The sequence below is a fragment of the Phyllobates terribilis genome, unplaced genomic scaffold (assembly GCF_046119375.1).
Source record: "Phyllobates terribilis strain yellow unplaced genomic scaffold, ASM4611937v1 Scaffold_3__8_contigs__length_932513732, whole genome shotgun sequence".
Classification (NCBI taxonomy): domain Eukaryota; kingdom Metazoa; phylum Chordata; class Amphibia; order Anura; family Dendrobatidae; genus Phyllobates; species Phyllobates terribilis.
The window spans coordinates 697,668,686-697,688,927 of NW_027362763.1; the positions used below are offsets into that span (position 1 = coordinate 697,668,686).

The window sequence follows — 20,242 nt, forward strand, 5'->3', positions numbered from 1 at the left end:
CCTTACACGGCCTGGAGGTGTGTTTGGGGTCATTGTCCTGTTGAAGAATAAATGATGGTCCAACTAAAAGCAAACCGGATGGAATAGCATGCCGCTGCAAGATGCTCTGGTAGCCATGCTGGTTCAGTATGCCTTCAATTTTTAATAAATCCCCAACAGTGTCACCAGCAAAGCACCCCCACACCATCACACCATGCTTCACGGTGGGAACCAGGCATGTAGAGTCCATCCGTTCACCTTTTCTGCGTCACACAAAGACACCGTGGTTGGAACCAAAGATCTCAAATTTGGACTCATCAGACCAAAGCACAGATTTCCACTGGTCTAAAGTCCATTCCTTGTGTTCTTTAGCCCAAAGAAGTCTCTTCTGCTTGTTGCCTGTCCTTAGCAGTGGTTTCCTAGCAGCTATTTTACCATGAAGGCCTGCTGCACAAAGTCTCCTCTTAACAGTTGTTGAAGAGATGTGTCTGCTGCTAGAACTCTGTGTGGCATGGACCTGGTCTCTAATCTGAGCTGCTGTTAACCTGTGATTTCTGAGGCTGGTGACTAGGATAAACTTATCCTCAGAAGCAGAGGTGACTCTTGGTCTTCCTTTCCTGGGCGGTCCTCATGTGAGCCAGTTTCTTTGTAGTGCTTGATGGTTTTTGCAACTGCACTTGGGGAAACTTTCAAATTTTCCCAATTTTTCGGACTGACTGACCTTCATTTCTTAAAGTAATGATGGCCACTCATTTTTCTTTGCTTAGCTGCTTTTTTCTTGCCATAATACAAATTCTAGCAGTCTATTCAGTAGGACTACCAGCTGTGTATCCACCAGACTTCTGCACAACACAACTGATGGTCCCAACCCCATTTATAAGGCAAGAAATCCCACTTATTAAACCTGACAGGGCACACCTGTGAAGTGAAAACCATTTCCGGTGACTACCTCTTGAAGCTCATCAAGAGAATGCCAAGAGTGTGCAAAGCAGTCATCAAAGCAAAAGGTGGCTACTTTGAAGAACCTAGAATATAAGACACATTTTCAGTTGTTTATGTGTTAATTCATAGTTTTGATGCCTTCAGTGTGAAAGTACAATTTTCATAGGCATGAAAATACAGACAAATCTTTAAATGAGAAGGTGTGTCCAAACTTTTGGTCTGTACTGTATATACAGTGGGGAAAAAAGTATTTTGCCAGCCACCAATTGTGCAAGTTCTCCCACTTAAAAAGATGAGAGAGGCCTGTAATTGACATCATAGGTAGACCTCAACTATGAGAGACAAAATGAGAAAACAAATCCTGAAAATCACATTGTCTGATTTGGAAAGAATTTTTTTTCAAATTTTGGTGGAAAATAAGTTTTTGTTCACCTACAAACAAGCAAGATTTTTGGCTCTCACAGACCTGTAACTTCCTCTTTAAGAGGCTCCTCTGTCCTCCACTCATTACCTGTAGTACCGGCACCTGTCTTAACTTCTTATCAGTATAAAAGACACCTGTTCTCAAACAGTCACACTCCAAACTCCACTATGGTGAAGACCAAAGAGCTGCCGAAGGACACCAGAAACAAAATTGTAGCCCTGCAGCAGGCTGGGAAGACTGAATCTGCAATAGTTAAGCAGCTTGGTGTGAAGAAATCAACTGTGGGAGCAATAATTAGAAAATGGAAGACATACAAGACCACTGATAATCTCTCTCGATCTGGGGCTCCACACAAGATCTCACCCCGTGGGGTCAAAATGATCTCAAGAGCTGTGAGCAAAATCCCAGAACCACACGGGGGGGGGTCTAGTGAATGACCTGCAGAGAGCTGGGACCAACGTTACACAGGCTATCATCAGTAACACACTACGCCGCCATGGACTCAGATCCTGCAGTGCCAGACATGCCCCCCTGCTTAAGCCATTACATGTCTGGGCCCATCTGAAGTTTTCTAGAGAGCATTTGGATGATCCAGAAGAGTATTGGGAGAATGTCATATGGTGAGATGAAACCAAAGTAGAACTGTTTAGTAGAAACACAACTCCTCATGTTTGGAGGAGAAAGAATGCCGAGTTGCAACCAAAGAACATCATACCTACTGTGAAGCATGGGGGTGGCAACATCATGCTTTGGGGCTGTTCTCTGCCAAGGGACCAGGACGACTGATCCGTGTACATGAAAGAATGAATGGGGCTATGTATCGTGAGATTTTGAGTGCAAACCTCCTTCCATCAGCAAGGGCATTGAAGATGAAATGTGGCTGGGTCATTCAGCATGACAATGATCTCAAGCACACCCCCAGGGCAACAAAGGAGTGGCTTCGTAAGAAGCATTTCAAGGTCCTGGAGTGGCCTAGCCAGTCTCCAGATCTAAACCCTATAGAAAACCTTTGGAGGGAGTTGAAAGTTTGTGTTCCCCAGCGACAGCCCCAAAACATCACTGCTCTAGAGGAGATCTGAATGTAGGAATGGGCCAACAAACCAGCAACAGTGTGTGCCAACCTTGTGAAGACTTACAGAAAACGTTTGACCTCTGTCATTGCCAACAAAGGATATATAACAAAATATTGAGATTAACTTTTCTCAATACGCCTTCCATGACAGCATTGGAGGACAGGAACATAGATAGTAAAAGCCCCTCCCCACCGTCAATACCCAGTGTTTTCCTGTCCCCCTTGGGGCATGGAGAGGTCCTGCAGTGCTGTCGGGCTCCATGCTGCTCCCATTGGGACCATCCTGGCTTCCTGCGCCCCATAGAGGGTAAAGCTAGTCCAGTGATTTTCATGCCAGAGGCCTGTTCCAGCTCTCCGGCATCTCCTCCTTCTTCCGGCGGCCTGGGCGTGCGCACACCGGAAGTGATGTCATCGCAGGTCCCTGTCACTTCCAGGCTCTGGGTTCCACGCTGGGAGCTGGCAAGAACATCGATCCGGCCTGGGCACGCGCGCACCGGAAGTGACGTCATCGGGGGGCATGGACTCTCCGAACTGTGCGTTCCACGCTGGGACGCATGATGTTTGAGTGCGTCCCAGGGCCGGCGAGGCCCATATCAATCCGGATTGGCCCTCAAGTGACCGGAAGGGGGAGGGGACTGAGGTTCCTTGCTGGGAGGCACGGTTTTTCACATAAAAACCCGCCTGAAAACGCCAAAGGTAAGGCTATCTCCACCATGGAAGGTGACAGATCCTGTATCCCTGCATCTGCAGAGCCCAGCACGCCCCGGCTACAGTGAGTAGTACCAGGGTGGTCACTAAGGGTTTATCTCAGCCTCTCTTTTAGATGACACTAGGTTTCCTCTCCTTCTAGTTACATGGGTCCCCTTCTCTTCCCCTCTCTTAGGAAGACAAGGCCCCAGCTTCTAAGAAGGATAAAGACCAGCCCCGTAGATGTGGTATCTGTGCTAAAAAACTGTCCTCATCCTATAAGAAGAAGTTGTGCAGACCCTGTATGGATAAAATAATTAAAGAAGAAAACCCCTTGCTAATCGAGGAGCTTAGATCACTTGTTAAACAAGAGGTCCAGGTAGTTAGACAGGAGGTACAAGCTTCTTTTTCAGCCCTACCTGTCTACTCCACCTCCATGCCCCCTCCCCCTAACAAGAGGAAGATTCAAGAGTTAGACTCAGATGTGGTCTCTATTGACGCTAGTAACTCAGCCTATGATGATTTTGATGAAATAGCATCCTTAGGGCCTGCCAAAAAGGTAGAAACTGGAAGATATTATTTTTCCTCGGACAACTTAGAGGAATTACTGGACGCCGTTAGACGCACTATGGGGCTGGAGGAAGTTGAGGTCCCCTGTTCCGTTCAGGATGAGATGTTTAGGGGCCTTAGATCAAAAAAGCAGACTGGATTTCCAGTTGATGAGGTCATTAGAGATCTCATCCGACAGGAATGGGAAACCCCGGAAAACCGTCTCACCAACCCTTCGGAATTAAAGCATAGATTTCCGCTGGAAGGTGAAGAATTTGAGTGGGACGTCCCTAAGGTGGACATCCAGGTGGCAAGGGTAGTGAGGAAAACCTCACTTCCCTTTGAGGACTCATCCCAATTGAAGGACCCATTGGACCGGAAAATGGAAAGCGTCCTTAAAAAATCATGGGAAACCTCTTCTGCCTCTCTCAAGGTCAATATCTCATCAAGTTGGGTGGCCAGATCCCTCTTCAAGTGGCTGGCCCAACTGGAGGAACATCTGTCTCAGGGCATGTCCAGGGCAGACCTGCTAGACTCCATTCCTCTCATTCAAAAAGCCACAGGCTTCTTAGCGGACACCTCGGCTGAGTCAGTCCGGATCGCAGCCAGAGCAGCTGTTTTATCCAATACTGCTCGCTGTGCGCTGTGGCTCAAAACATGGAGTGGGGATGTCACCTCTAAGGTTAAACTCTGCTCCATTCCCTTTCAAGGGAAATATGTATTCGGGCAAGCCCTGGATGATATCCTGGAAAAGGCCTCTGACAGGAAGAAAACCCTTCCTGAACAGAGACAAACTAAGAAACGTTCCTTTCGACCTTCCCAGAGTCACCCCTCACAGTATAAGGGAAAGGGAAAATCTGGGCTCTGGAGCTATCCTAAAGGCGGCAAGGGCCGTAACATCCTTGTACCCCAACAACAACACCAGCAGCAGGACAAGCAATGACTGGGTCCGTGTAGGGGGGCGTCTCTCGGATTTCTTTCCCCAGTGGCAGGCAATATCTTCCTGCCAGTGGATCCTCAATACCACTGAAGGGGGTCTTCTATTGGAGTTCGAGAGTCGTCCCCCTCAGGTCCTGAGAGTCAAGTCCCTTCCTTCTCAGGGAGCTCGGGAACTGTTATTAGTCGGTCTACAAGACCTTCTGATATCCGGAGTAATATCTCCAGTCCCCCCTGGCTGGGAGGGGACGGGTCACTACTCAAAAATATTCCTAATACGGAAACCGTCGGGGACCCCACACATCATAATCAACCTGAAGTCCCTGAACCATCACATCAAATACAGACGATTCAAGATGGAGTCTATAAGAGCAACTATTCCCTTAATAGGGAAAGACTATGTCATGGCAACCATAGACTCAAAAGATGCATACTACCATGTGCCAATCCATCCGTCCCACAGGAAGTTTCTGCGCTTTGCAATCTCTGGAGACAACATAACAAAACACTACCAGTACAATGTACTGCCATTCGGCATCTCTTCAGCATCCCGGGTGTTTACGAAGATTATGGCAGAAGTCATTGCACTCATCCAAAAACAAGGTGTCTGCATAATTCCATACCTGGACGACATGTTGATTGTCGCCCCTTCGGTGGTGACCCTCAATCTTCATGTTTCCATAACCTTAGAAACTCTTTGCTCATTAGGCTGGATTCCGAACCTCAAAAAATCTGAACTCCTTCCTTCGTCGAGGAGGAAATTCCTTGGTGTCCTGCTGGACTCCAACAAACAAATGGTGACCCAGACTCCTTTTCAAGGCAGATGGAGTCCCGAGATAAGTGCCAGATCCTCCAACTTCAGGGACCTAAAAGGCAGTAGAAAAAACGCTCAGAGCGGCAGTCGACCTAATCCAGGGTACTCACATCAAGATACTCTCGGACAATGTGACTACAGTTGCCTTCCTTCGTCATCAAGGAAGTACAAAGGTAGACAGCTTGAAACAGATCGCAGGTCGAATATTTTTTTGGGCAGAACAACATCTTCTATCGCTTTCAGCAATTCACCTGAAAGGCTCAAACAACATTCAAGCAGACTTTCTAAGCAGGAAAGACATCCAGCCAGGAGAATGGAGCCTGAATCCTCAAATATTCCAGTCACTAGTAGCAAAATGGGGTCTCCCCGAAGTAGATCTCTTTGCCAGACGCTTAAACGCAAAGGTTCCCCTCTCTTTTCACTGGACAGAAGAGACAATGCCATGAATTTGGACGCATTAGCTCATCCCTGGCATATCAAACTGGTTTATGCGTTTCCTCCAATTTCACTGCAGGCAAGAACTATCCAGAAAGTCAGGTTTGAGAAAGTTGCAACAATTCTGGTAGCCCCTCTGTGGCCCAAAAGGCCTTGGTTCGGGGCCATCACAGAACTTTGCCTGGATGGTCCGGTGATACTTCCACAGGTCAACAACCTTCTCTCACAAGGTCCCCTATTTCACCCAAATCCTCAGTGGCTAAACCTTGCAGCCTGGTTACTGAAGTCGAGATCTTAAGATCCAAAGGTCTCTCGGAGGAAGTTCTAAGAACTCTTCAACAGAGTAGGAAACCAGTAACCAATGCTATATACAGCAAGATATGGAAAAAATTCCTATCATGGTACGCTCCGGGCATTCCGGATACCTTACACCCCAACATTGCTCGGATCCTTGATTTTTTACAGAGTGGATTGGATTTGGGTCTTAAACGTAGTACTCTCAAGGTACAGATGAGAGCCAGCCATCCTGCAGCAGCTTTCATCATGCAGCTCCATGTTTTATGAATCTATAATACCTACATCTGCCACCTGATGAACGAGACACAGTTGGGGAAAAGCGTTGAGGCGCTAATATGATATAAGGTAAGTCTATCAATTTTATTTCTGTTAAAATGTCAATCAATATCTCCTGTATACTTTGATTAGAAATAGGAGCAACTTTGTATTAGACTAGGCAGTCACCTTTATACCTTGTTTAGATCACCTGATAGGGATTAACAGGGAGAGACAGGGACAGCCGACACTGAGTGGGGGCGCCAAACACGCAATTTTAGGGTGCCAACCTCCACGCTAGGCAGGAATCAATTAGTGGCATACCAGGGCTTGTCAAGGTCAATATATCACTTTGGGAGCTCAATTGTCTTCTAACAAGACAACAAGACATTTTAATACACGGGATTTTTTGGTGTGTGTTTTTTAATGAACTAAATAAAATCTATTGTTTTAGAGGGAATATATGTTCACGAATTAGCAATCTCCTCATACATATTGAATACTTTTCTTCAACTAAGTTCCATGTTCGACCAAGATTTGGCCTCTCACAGATGGATCAAGAGATTCATGACTTCGGTACTCAAACTTCACCCAATAATTCAGTCTCATGTCCCATCCTGGTATCTTAATGTGGTGCTCAGGGGTCTAACACTCTCTCCCTTCGAGCCTCTATCCTCCAGCACAATACAAACTCTCTCTCATAAGACTGCCTTTCTAGTAGCCATCACTTCAGCACGGAGAGTGGGAGAACTGCAGGCTCTTTCCATCAGAGAACCTTACATGAATGTGACTGAGGATAGAATTACGCTTCGCCTGGACCCTTCCTTTCTCCCAAAGGTTGTTACAGATTTCCATCGTTCCCAGGAGGTCATCCTTCCCTCCTTCTGCCAGAAGCCTTCTAAATCAAAGGAAGCAGAGTACCATTTCTTAGATGTCCGCAGAGTTGTTCTTTATTATCTTCAACAGACTGAGTCTTGGAGATTGGATGAAAATCTATTTATACAACACTCAGAGCATAACAGGGGAAGGAAGGAAGGCAGCTAAATCCACTATGGCAAACTGGATTAAAAAGGCAATTGGGGAAGCCTACATCAACCAACAGATGGATCCACCGATTGCCTTGAAGGCACATTCTACCAGATCTACATCAACTTCCTGGGCCAAAAGAGCGGGCGCATCTTCAGAGCAGATTTGCAGGGCAGCTACATGGTCTTCCCTTCACACATTTTCCAAGCATTATAGATTAGACTTATCATCCATTAGGGATTTAGCCTTTGGTAGGAAAGTCCTACAAGCTATCGTCCCTCTCTAATAAAATATCGTTGGTATTCCTCCAATGCTGTCGTGGAAGGCGTATTGAGAAAATAGAATTAGTCCTTACCGGTAATTCAGTTTCTAGAAACCTTCCACAACAGCACAAATTTCCCTCCCTCTGGATTCCATATAACTGTCAGGTAACCATTTTTCCAGGTGATCTTGGGAAACACTGGGGATTGATGGTGGGGAGGGGCTTTTAACCTCTCTATGTTCCTGGGTGCATTCTATTGCAGCCCAATCAAAAAGAAAATGCAGCCATATAATCTGACTTTCAGCAGGGAAATTGAAAAATTCTCCATCGTAGCCTGACGTCCGAGAATAAGATTATGTGCTTAAAAGAATGGAAGTAAAGTGTGTATAAATGTACTTTCAGTAGTGTTGGTCCAAATTGATTTGCAGGACCTGGTCCATCGTCCATGTCATTAATCTGTGCCCTGACAACCTTCTCCTACCTGCTGGGATCTGCGGCTCTTCTTTTGATTAGCCATCCTGGAGCACCCTCGCATATATGTCACGCATTACAGTACCCATTCTCACTAAATGTGTCACACAAGTGGAGTCCCACACCCAGTGAGTTCAGGCACCCCAGGGACACAACTCCTTGGGCACTTCTTTACCTCAGGCTACTCAGACTATAGCTTCGGTCCTGGGGGTCAAGGTCTACTGACCTGATGACTATATGAGCCACCAGGCGTATACCATGAAGCTTCCTGTCATTGTGCATTAGTGTAAGTACACACCGTCATTAGACCAGGCCAAACCCGCTGATGAGAACAGATACTACACTTGATGTTAGCTAAAAGGTGAGAGGGGTACCATTCATGAAATCCTACTAAATGACATACATACTGCCGATTAGGGTTGTCTTGCAGAGTCAGTTCCTAAAACTATCAAGCAAATTTTGACATAAAGATAGCCCTAGACTAGGTGCAATCAAAAGTATTCTACATATTAGTATATATCGCATACCTGTGGCTTCTTTCTGCCAATTGGTGGAAGAGGTTGGGTCGCTGGGAATGAATAGGGGTGTCTGCAATCAGTCCAATCAAGGAAGCCACCATTGTTGTCTTTCTTTGGCATTTCTCGATGGCTCAGCGGTTTCGCTCTTTTTAGCCGGAACTCCATTTCATCCGGATATTGTCTATACGGTGAATTGAACACTCCGGCAATCTTAAAGGAAACATAAAAGTCCTTAAAAGTCAGAACTATCACGATTCAACAATGTTAATATTATGTAGATGTTGAAAATAATTTTTGAGAATATGAATTATGTAATATTGCTCAAAAGACTGTGCTTAGTTAAAGCTTATTAACAGATAAAGAGTAAAAATTCTTCAAAACAGCATAACAAATTCCAAAAAATGTCATAATCCAGTCCATTGGCGCAACTGAACATAAAAGTACCAGACGCTAACCTGGGATTAGACAACATAATGCTGAATCTTTGATATTTAGAGCCAATCACAATATACACAGCATACAGTACAGACCAAAAGTTTGGACACACCTTCTCATTTAAAGATTTTTCTGTATTTTCATGACTATGAAAATTGTACATTCACACTGAAGGCATCAAAACTATGAATTAACACATGTGGAATTATATACTTAACAAAAAAGTGTGAAACAGCTGAAAATATGTCTTATATTTTAGGTTCTTCAAAGTAGCCAACTTTTGCTTTGATGACTGCTTTGCACACTCTTGGCATTCTCTTGATGAGCTTCAAGAGGTAGTCACCGGAAATGGTCTTCCAACAATCTTGAAGGAGTTCCCAAAGATGCTTAGCACTTGTTGGCCCTTTTGCCTTCACTCTGTGGTCCAGGTCACCCCAAACCATCTCGATTGGGTTCAGGTCTGGTGACTGCGGAGGCCAGGTCATCTGGCGTAGCACCCCATCACTCTCATTCTTGGTCAAACAGCCATTACACAGCCTGGAGGTGTGTTTGGGGTCATTGTCCTGTTGAAAAATAAATGATGGTCCAACTAAACGCAAACCGGATGGAATAGCATGCCGCTGCAAGATGCTGTGGTAGCCATGCTGGTTCAGTATGCCTTCAATTTTTAATAAATCCCCAACAGTGTCACCAGCAAAGCACCCCCACACCATCACACCTCCTCCTCCATGCTTCACGGTGTGAACCAGGCATGTAGAGTCCATCTGTTCACCTTTTCTGCGTCGCACAAAGACACGGTGGTTGGAACCAAAGATCTCAAATTTGGACTCATCAGACCACAGCACAGATTTCCACTGGTCTAATGTCCATTCCTTGTGTTCTTTAGCCCAAACAAGTCTCTTCTGCTTGTTGCCTGTCCTTAGCAGTGGTTTCCTAGCAGCTATTTTACCATGAAGGCCTGCTGCACAAAGTCTCCTCTTAACAGTTGTTGAAGAGATGTGTCTGCTGCTAGAACTCTGCGTGACATTGACCTGGTCTCTAATCTGAGCTGCTGTTAACCTGCGATTTCTGAGGCTAGTGACTCGGATAAACTTATCCTCAGAAGCAGAGGTGACTCTTGGTCTTCCTTTCCTGGGGCGGTCCTCATGTGAGCCAGTTTCTTTGTAGCACTTGATGGTTTTTGCAACTGCACTTGGGGACACTTTCAAAGTTTGCCCAATTTTTCGGACTGACTGACCTTCATTTCGTAAAGTAATGATGGCCACTCGTTTTGCTTTACTTAGCTGCTTTTTTCTTGCCATAATACAAATTCTAACAGTCTATTCAGTAGGACTATCAGCTGTGTATCCTCCTGACTTCTGCAGAACACAACTGATGGTCCCAACCCCATTTATAAGGCAAGAAATCCCACTTATTAAACCTGACAGGGCACACCTGTGAAGTGAAAACCATTTCCAGTGACTACCTCTTGAAGCTCATCAAGAGAATGCCAAGAGTGTGCAAAGCAGTCATCAAAGCAAAAGGTGGCTACTTTGAAGAACCTAGAATATAAGACATATTTTCAGTTGTTTCACACTTTTTTGTTAAGTATATAATTCCACATGTGTTAATTCATAGTTTTGATGCCTTCAGTGTGAATGTACAATTTTCATAGTCATGTAAATATAGAAAAATCTTTAAATGAGAAGGTGTGTCCAAACTTTTGGTCTGTACTGTATATACAGCAAACAACACAGGATCCATCATTCACCATAGCTGATGTCACAGCTCACCTCCTCCCCCACCTGTACAATGACTGATAGCACCTCTATATATAGTAGATAATACAAGATGTACCATTCACAATACTGTAGGTAATGTCATAGCTCACCTCCTCCTCCTGTACAATGACTGATAACACCTCTATCCTCTATATACAGTAGATAACACAGGGTCCACCAGTCACAGTAGGAGATGTCACAGCTCACCTCCTCCCCCTCTTGTTCAATGACTGATAACATCTCTATATACAGAAGATAACACAGGATCCACCATTCACAATAAATTATGTTACAACTCACCTCTTCCTCGTCCTGTACAATGACTGATACCATCTCTATATACAGTAGATAACAAAGGATCAACCATTCACAATAGGTGATGTCACAGCTCACCTCCTCCTCCTGTAGAATGACTGACAACAGCTCTATATACAGCAGGATCCATCATTTGCAATATGTAAGGTCACAGCTCACCTCCTCCTCCTTATGTACATTGACTAATAACACCTCTATATACAGTAGATAGTAGGATCCAGCATTCACAATAGGTGATGTGAAGACTCGGGGTCTTCCACGGGCGTAATATTACTCAGACAACACAGGGTGAGGGTAAAACAATATGGCAATACTTTAGTAAACCACCAAATGGACAATCTAATATATAAAGCTGAATGTGTGTGTGTGTATGTATGTATGTATATATGTATGTATGTGTGTATGTATGTATGTGTGTATGTCCGGGATTGGCATCTGCACCGTCGCAGCTACAGCCACAAAATTTTGCACAGTCACATGTCTGGACCCCGAGAGCGTCATAGGCTATGTGGTGAGGCGAAATTTTAACCCCGCGCTTTCCAATTCACCAAACAATTTTGCCCCTATCTACATAATGGGGAAAAAGTGAAAGGAAAAGTGTTGGAGGCAAATTGACAGCTGCCACATGTGAACAAGGGAGAATTAAAGAATGAGAGCGATGGCGAGTATATACCGTACAGTTGCTAAGGTGGGGCCCCGACATGGGATACTCATACTCACCACACACGGGGATATGAACACACACACAAAATGCGACACACACTACCACCTGCTTGAACACATATACCACCCTCAGCACACACAAAACTCATCTCACAAAGATTTATCAGGCTGCCAACAGCAACCAATCACAGCTTCTATTTTGCTACAGTTAATTAATCTGAGCTGTGATTGGTTAATATAGGCAACAAAGGACATTCTCAGTATAACAAAGCTTGTGTAAGGTAATAAGATGTCAGTTAGGGTGTGTTGGTGGAAAGGCTGATGTCAGTCACATTACTTCTAAGTGAGAGGATATAGAAACAGCCAGTTACAGACTATTTTTACCACAATAATGCCTCATAAGAAAAGGAATTTCATGGCACGAATGTCAGCTGATGTGAAAAGAAAAACTGCATTACGGGCCAATGAAAAATGTGAAGACCGAGAAACAAGGCTGACACACATGAGAACAGCAGCTGCTTCCTCAAGGGCCAATGAACTTTCTGAGCAGAGGGAAGCGAGGCTTGCAGACAAGAGAACAAGAGCTGCTTCCTCAAGGGCCAATGAACTTTCTGAGGACAGGGAAGCGAGGCTTGCAGACAAGAGAACAAGAGCTGCTTCCTCAAGAGCCAATGAACTTTCTGAGGAGAGGGAAGCGAGGCTTGCAGACATGAAAACAAGAGCTGCTTCCTCAAGAGCCAATGAACTTTCTGAGTAGAGGGAAGCGAGGCTTGCAGACAAGAGAACAAGAGCTGCTTCCTCAAGGGCCAATGAACTTTCTGAGCAGAGGGAAGCGAGGCTTGCAGACAAGAGAACAAGAGCTGCTTCCTCAAGGGCCAATGAACTTTCTGAGGACAGGGAAGCGAGGCTTGCAGACAAGAGAACAAGAGCTGCTTCCTCAACAGCCAATGAACTTTCTGAGGAGAGGGAAGCGAGGCTTGCAGACATGAAAACAAGAGCTGCTTCCTCAAGAGCCAATGAACTTTCTGAGCAGAGGGAAGCGAGGCTTGCAGACAAGAGAACAAGAGCTGCTTCCTCAAGGGCCAATGAACTTTCTGAGGACAGGGAAGCGAGGCTTGCAGACAAGAGAACAAGAGCTGCTTCCTCAACAGCCAATGAACTTTCTGAGGAGAGGGAAGCGAGGCTTGCAGACATGAAAACAAGAGCTGCTTCCTCAAGAGCCAATGAACTTTCTGAGAAGAGGGAAGCGAGGCTTGCAGACATGAAAACAAGAGCTGCTTCCTCAAGAGCCAATGAACTTTCTGAGGACAGGGAAGTGAGGCTTGCAGACAAGAGAATAAGAGCTGCTTCCTCAAGAGCCAATGAACTTTCTGAGGAGAGGGAAGCGAGGCTTGCAGACATGAAAACAAGAGCTGCTTCCTCAAGAGCCAATGAACTTTCTGAGAAGAGGGAAGCGAGGCTTGCAGACATGAAAACAAGAGCTGCTTCCTCAAGGGCCAATGAACTTTCTGAGAAGAGGGAAGCGAGGCTTGCAGACATGAAAGCAAGAGCGGCTTCCTCAAGGGCCAATGAACTTTCTGAGGAGAGGGAAGTGAGGCTTGCAGACAAGAGAACAAGTACTGCTTCCTCAAGAGCCAATGAACTTTCTATCTATTTGTTTTGTGGTTTTTGTGTGGAGAATAAATTTTTGTTAACACATTCTATTTTGCTAACAGCAGTTATTAACCTGGGCTGAGCCGGGTAGTACAGCTAGTAAACATATTTAACAGTCCCAGCTAATACCCAACAACATTACACAGTCCTCACCCTTCCACTGGCATGCCTGGGAATAGAGCAGCTGCGACTTTGGTACTTCCAGGGCCAACTACCTCAACCGGTGGCCCCCTGCTTTTGGCGGGCCCCCACAGAGAGGAGGCAGCGCAAGCTTAGGAAGCTGACAGTCCATCTTGGTACAAAGCCAGGAGACCCGAAGGTCCAACCCTGGCCTCTCCGAGAGTTTCCATGGGGCCAGATCACTCACTGGTGCCAATCTGGCTTCTCCGAATGTCTCCATGGGTTCCAGGTGACCGGAGGGTCCCACCTAGCAACCCCAAACAACATATCCATGGGGCCAGGTGACTTCATCATCCCAACCTGGTCTCCCCAAATGTATCCATGAGTTCTCTGATGGTCAATGGAGCAGATCTGTATACTTCCAGTCAGGGTCATATACCCTTAGGCTGGAATCATGTAGAATCCAAATCTGTGTCTCTCTGGATCGAGCTATGCTACCAAGCTGATGTCCTGAAGAGTCTGAGTGATCTTTTATTCTCTCTTTCAATTCTCTCTGCTACAGAGGCATATATCCCTTAAATAGTTACAGTTGTCCTTTCAAGTACTCATCCAGAGGTCAAGGATTAGGGAGGGTATTATTCCACAGGTCTCAGGTCTCATTGTTTGTGCATTTAATCAATTTACATAGTTGGTATAGCAGGGGGCTCTTGTAAATCAACATCTAGCTGGTTTTAGTATATGCAATTAGCATATTAACAAACATTATTGTTTCCAGACGAAGAGAAATCAACATTCAAGTTTATACACATAATAGTATGCCCTTCTTGATCAACCACAGAAATACACATACATTCACAAGTCAACACAAACACAATAGTGTATTTCTCTAGGCTTAACAAATCTAGACATCTGGCTGATTAAGATAAGAAGCTGTTTCATCAAAGGTGATGTCACAGCTGACCTCCTCCTCCTGTACAAACCGATAACACCTCTATATACAGCAGGAAACAGAGGAGCCACCATGTGCAATATGTGATGTCACAGCTCACCTCTTCCCCCTTCCTTCACAATAACGTTTCTCCACCCACATTAAATTACGCTCAGATGACGCTTATATACAAATGGCAGGGTCTAACTTAGTGTACTGCTGCAAATGTCCATGTCACCAACAGAAAGTAAGAGTCTTAAAAAAAAATTTTTTATTATTATTTTTTTAATACAGTAAGATGAAAAAAAAAATCTAATTTTTATTGTAAAATAAATGCAGCATATAAAGCTAATCATTTTCACATGACACTTTCCTTTCAACTAGGTCTGAGCTGTTTTTGGAAGAAATATTTCCCGGACCCTATACAGTCCCCTTTAAAAATTGATCTATTCCAAAATTTTGAAAAAAAACAAAAAGAATTTAAATTAATACACATTTTTTTTTTACTGTATTTTATAAATTCCCAAAATTTGCACCCACTACATTAATATTTGCAATTTTTTTTTTTTTTTTTTGGAAAGTACTCGGAGAACTTCCCTGTATCTGTCATCTCTATTATTTTCCTTTGACAGTAATCCTGTGGGATCGCGGTATATTTTTCAGGCCCGACACATCCTTCTTCTTTTAAAACAACTTATGAGGCCTGCTAGTGAGATGGGCTGTCTGGGACTTCATTTTCTCCTGCAATTTTCTGAAGTGACAAACACTATGGGGAAATCTTCGCTAACTGTTAAAAAACCTCCAGCCCAGTTATTCGGCGTACTGTCATGCTAACCTCAAGCTCAATAAGTAGCAGGAAATCTCAGGAGGGAACCCCTGCTAATAGCTTCTCGCTGACCTTCCTGCATCGGGGCCTGCTGTTGACTGCTGGCCCTATAGTGAATATGGTAAATGAGCTGTGAAAGTACTGCTTTTTTTTAAAGGCCATGATTCTGACATGTCAGAAAATGAGCTACACATTAGATATATATATATATATATATATATATATATATTTCTGTCTTATTCTCGAATCCCTTTCCTCTGCATTTTCCATCACGGAAAGCCATGCATGACCTGTGGTATTAATTGCGCCAGGTCGAGCGTACTGGTAAACGTATCATTTGTTATCCAGTCGTCCTTAGCCATACATTAATATTTTCAATAACTTTACATTTCGGGCCATCTATCTTCTTTGTCTTTTCCTCCCGCCATTTTTTTTTTTTTTTATAATTAAGCACATGAATAAAGAAATAAGACATAAAAGGAATGATGACCCCTCAGACAGCAATGCTGAGAATGCTATAAAGCTTCCCTGTCATCTTTTTTTTTTTTTTTAAATTTATCAATTGGTGTTAATTTCAGGCATATCTCAAGCGCTGCCAAGATCGGTTCGTTCTGAAACAGTACCTGTCGTTAAAAAAAATATAAAAAATCTTGGTAAGGCAGCTACATGCAAAGCAATATTCAAAGTATTGCAGACAGAAATGTTGTTTAAGGCCACGTTCACACTTTGCATTTTTAATGCAAATTTTAAGCTCATTTTTAAAGTACCAGCAAAAGCTATGAGATTTCTGAAATATCATGCACATACTGTTTTTTTTTTCCTGACTGAATTGGAAAACTGTAGCATGTCACTTCTTTCTGCATTTTTGCACCCGTAGAAAGCAATTAGTAAGTGCAAAAATGCAGGTATCAAGATTTGCTGCGTTTTTAGTGAATAAAAGCATGTACAGCAGGATGTGAAACCCATTTATCTTGGTGATTTTCTCAAGTTTAAACCATAATGTCTCGGTCTCCTCACCTGAGAATGACAGTTATATTAGTACAGTTTAATTAAATTAGTGATGTGTGTAAAGTAAACATTTGCTGGCCAAGGTGTGAAATTGAATAATACCTGAGCAACTCAAGGGCTGACTAAAGTGTGAAAGTAAACAGTAAACACGATAAGATAGATTTCTAGTCTACTAGAAGAGTGGTCCACTGAATGGACCACTTTGGCTCGGTCTCGAGCCATGGTAACTTGATGGATGAATGATCTGTAGAAAAATCGATCTTATGCCAGCCTAGATAGGTCCACCAGGGTCTTCCCTGCCATTATCTTGATAGTATCAAGCCATCGGGTTGCTGGTGGTCTTCCTTTTCGACTTGAGAGCCAAAAAAGTTAGCATACAAGAGGAAAATATTCTGGTCTAGATCAGGGGTGGAATAAAAGGGTGGTGTTTTGGAGAAGTTTTGCTGTCAAATAAATGAATCCTATCTCATTCATAATGAAAGAATATAGGAAGTCACGTGATCAGATCACTTTTTTTTCCCAAAAGTGAATGGGGTTATGCTGCACCACAAGACACTGCCCAAAGACAAGATTGGTACTGATTCGGGGAAAAAGTAGACAATTTTTAAATCTCATATAACCCCTTTAAGCTTATTGTGAAGACCCGGGGTCTTCCGTGGGCATAACGCTACTCAGACAACACAGGGTATGGGTAAAACAGTGTGGCAATACTTTACTGAACCACAAAGCAGACAATAAACACACAGAACAGTCCCAGCAAATACCCAAGATGGAACAACATTACACAGTCTCACCCTTCCTACTCCGCCCGCCTGGGATAGAACAGCTGTAACTTTGGAGACTTCCAGGGCCTACTACCTCAACCACTGGCCCCCCGCTTCTGGTGGGCTCCCACAGAGAGGAGGTAGCGGCAAGCTTAGGAAGCTAGCAGTACATCGAGGTAAAAGACTAGGAGACCCGAGGGTCGAAATCTGGCCTCTCCGAGAGTTTCCATGGTGCCAGGAGACCGGTAAGTCCTTCCTGGCAACTCCAAATGTCTCCATGGGCTCTAAGAGACCGGTGGGTCCCTCTTAGCAACCCCAAAACAACATATCCATGGAGCTAGGTGACTTTTTCATCCTCTCCTGGACTCCCCAAAGTGTATCCATGTCTCTCTGATAGTTAATGGAGCAGATCTGAATCTTTCCAGTCAGGGCCGGTACCTTTAGGCTAGAATCATATAGAATTCAAATCTGTGTCTCTTTGGATGCCATGCAATCCATCTATTTTCCTGAAGGATGTCTCCCATTCTCCTTCTAAGGTCTTTCTGATGTTCCTTGATTCTCTGTCCCAAGTCTCATTCTGTCTCAAAAAACACATGTTCCTTCTGCTTCTCCTTGATTCTCTCTGCAGCACTACAGACATCCCTGTTTATATTTACATCTGCGTATGGTCATCAGTCACAGGTTGGGGGAAGGGGCAGCATTACTCACATGGCCCAGCTATCATTGTGTGAGATAATCTATTTACATAGTTGGTGTCACAGGGGCTATTGTAAATAAACTTTCTGCTTACTTAGTACAATTTGTCATTAGTATAGTAAACATGATTGTTTCCAAATGAATAAAATTCAGAATTCAAGGTTATATAAATTCTGGTCTGACCTTTAGAAATACACAAACATATACAAGTCAATTTAAACACAATAGAGTATTTCTCTTGGCTTACCAAATTTAATTGTCTGGCTTATTAAGATTTTACTCTGTATCGTCACACTTATGTTATGTTACATCCATGTCTGTGCTCACTTCCTCGGCTTCTGTCGCCAGGTGCTGTGCCATCATCACAGGCGATCCTGGATGACTGTGCCTAGGCACTGAGACACTGAGACTAGTGGTGCTGTCCAGGCATAGGGCTTGAGCATTAACTCCTGAAGCTGTTCCTGTAATTAACTCCCTTCTGTGAGCCTTGGGCAGGGCTCATGCTATTTAAATCCCTGGCTTCCTACTTTTAGTTGCCAGTTATCTTACACTGGTTAACTGATTTTGTTCTGCCACTGCTAGTCTGATTCCTGTTTCTGACTTCAGTCCGTGCTTTGCCTACTTTGCTGCTTGACAATTCTTTTCCTGACCTCCTAGTATTGACTTGGCTTTATGATCATCTTATATAAGCCGGCTCCACCATCCAGCAGCCACACCGTGGATGAAACCCAGGGGTCCCTGTGTAATTCCAGATCTCTGTATAGTGTTTAAAGGGTGAAGGCAAGAGCAACCCCTGGGATCTGCTAGACGGAGTGGCTAGATCAAAGCCTGTCCATGGAAGCCCTTTTATGTGCTGCCAGGCTACTACACTCAGAGTTCCCTGACAGTTTACATGTGTTCTTTCTCATTGGGTTCACAAAAGTGGAGCAGAATAGAAAAATAGATAGGATTATTAAGTTGTTTAACTTTTTATGGTCCAAACCTTGAGTGAACATTCAAGAGGGGTGATCAACTCAAAGAAGCTACCAAAACACACAGCATATAAAAGAACTGAAAGGCATTCACAGAAAAATCTAGTCTTGATCATGGAGGTCCCCTTATGGGGGATCCTCTATTTATTACATTTCAGCAGCATTTAGTAGAGACCAACCCATCTGTACAAATAATCACTAAATGAGGGTCTGCTGGCCATGAGCTGATAGTGGCCGCGGCCAGTTACTGCACATCCGCCTGCTATTGATTTGAATAGAGGGCAAATGTGTAGTACCTGGCCATGGCCACTATTAGTAGGTGGAGCAGCTCCATAACTGAGCACTTCCGGCACTAAGTACAACTGATCTGTGGTGGTGCCAGGTGTTGCACCACCACCACAACATTGATGACCTATCGTAAGGATAGGTCATCAGGGTTAAAGTAGTGGACAACCTCTTTAAGCTTATAGCGTAGATCCTGGCCTAATGTGTCATATGGACTCTGATTGTATCTCATAGTTCCAACATTTTGTTGGATTTTTATAGTGACCTGGTCATAGACCATTTCCTGTGAAATAGTGATTGAATACTTACCCTGTTTTCATTCCTCATTGCAGACACCTTGGATTCACTCTTGGATTTATGCCGTCATCCTGCACCCTCTGGTTCTTTCCCATGGTTCTTGTAGTACAAATTCCTGGGTATTCCTTGGCTTGTTGACTCCCGGTTACTTTTCTTCTGCTTTGACAAACTGCGCATTGTTTTTTTATTATTGACTTTCATTCCCGATTTTGCTTCTGAATTCATTCCACTGCATCGGCAGCTATCCGGTAACTACTACTACTACTGCACAATCTTGGAATCAAAGTGGGAAACTTCTAAGGTGAAGATGGGAGGATCTAAGTTTATCCAATGCCAAAGCCATTGTGGTGCAAGGATCTACCTCTCCGGTGAGACTCGCATCTCCTTTCTAGCACACAACTTCGTAAATGTAACGGCTTAGCCGAACATGTTTTTCTTGTGGTGGCATCTTATTTTTAGGATATAATTTACTTCTTCTTGGCAGCCTCACTGATAGATAGCATAAAAGATTTCTTCCATTTATCCAACAGTTTAAAGTGCAACTAGGTAGAGTGATCACCATAAAAGTAAAGGCATGAAGGAGAGCCGTGAATGAAATATTTGTGAGGCCGGGGACTGCTGAATCAACACTGACCATTGCACTTCATCATAATTATCAGGGCATAGCACTGCCAAGGGATTTATAAAAATCCCACTCAGCAAATAATTGCCCTGCTGTTAGACGATAGTCAGAGTGTTAACAAAGTGTCAGGGTCCAGCGTTTAGTGCCGTATTCAGTATTCAATTACTCTTGCTGAGAACTATAGGGAAACGTGATCATTTCTCAGCCTCCTCGCTTATAATTGTGCCGGAAC

At 43.9% G+C, this 20,242-nt stretch overlaps 1 protein-coding gene and 1 long non-coding RNA gene across 2 annotated transcripts in view; one reads left to right on the forward strand and one right to left on the reverse strand.

Moving 5' to 3' along the window:
- The window catches only part of SPATA17 (spermatogenesis associated 17), a 330,558-nt gene that overhangs the window by 71,056 nt on the left and 239,260 nt on the right, over positions 1-20,242 (reverse strand). The window contains exon 7 of the mRNA XM_073671928.1: positions 8,677-8,877. Coding sequence (XP_073528029.1) covers positions 8,677-8,877 — 201 coding nt within the window. The remainder of the gene's footprint in view (positions 1-8,676; positions 8,878-20,242) is intronic.
- Positions 1-20,242, forward strand: part of LOC141257422 (uncharacterized) — a 56,907-nt gene that overhangs the window by 36,460 nt on the left and 205 nt on the right. The window contains exon 2 of the long non-coding RNA XR_012318067.1: positions 19,424-19,756. This is a non-coding gene — a long non-coding RNA (uncharacterized lncRNA). The remainder of the gene's footprint in view (positions 1-19,423; positions 19,757-20,242) is intronic.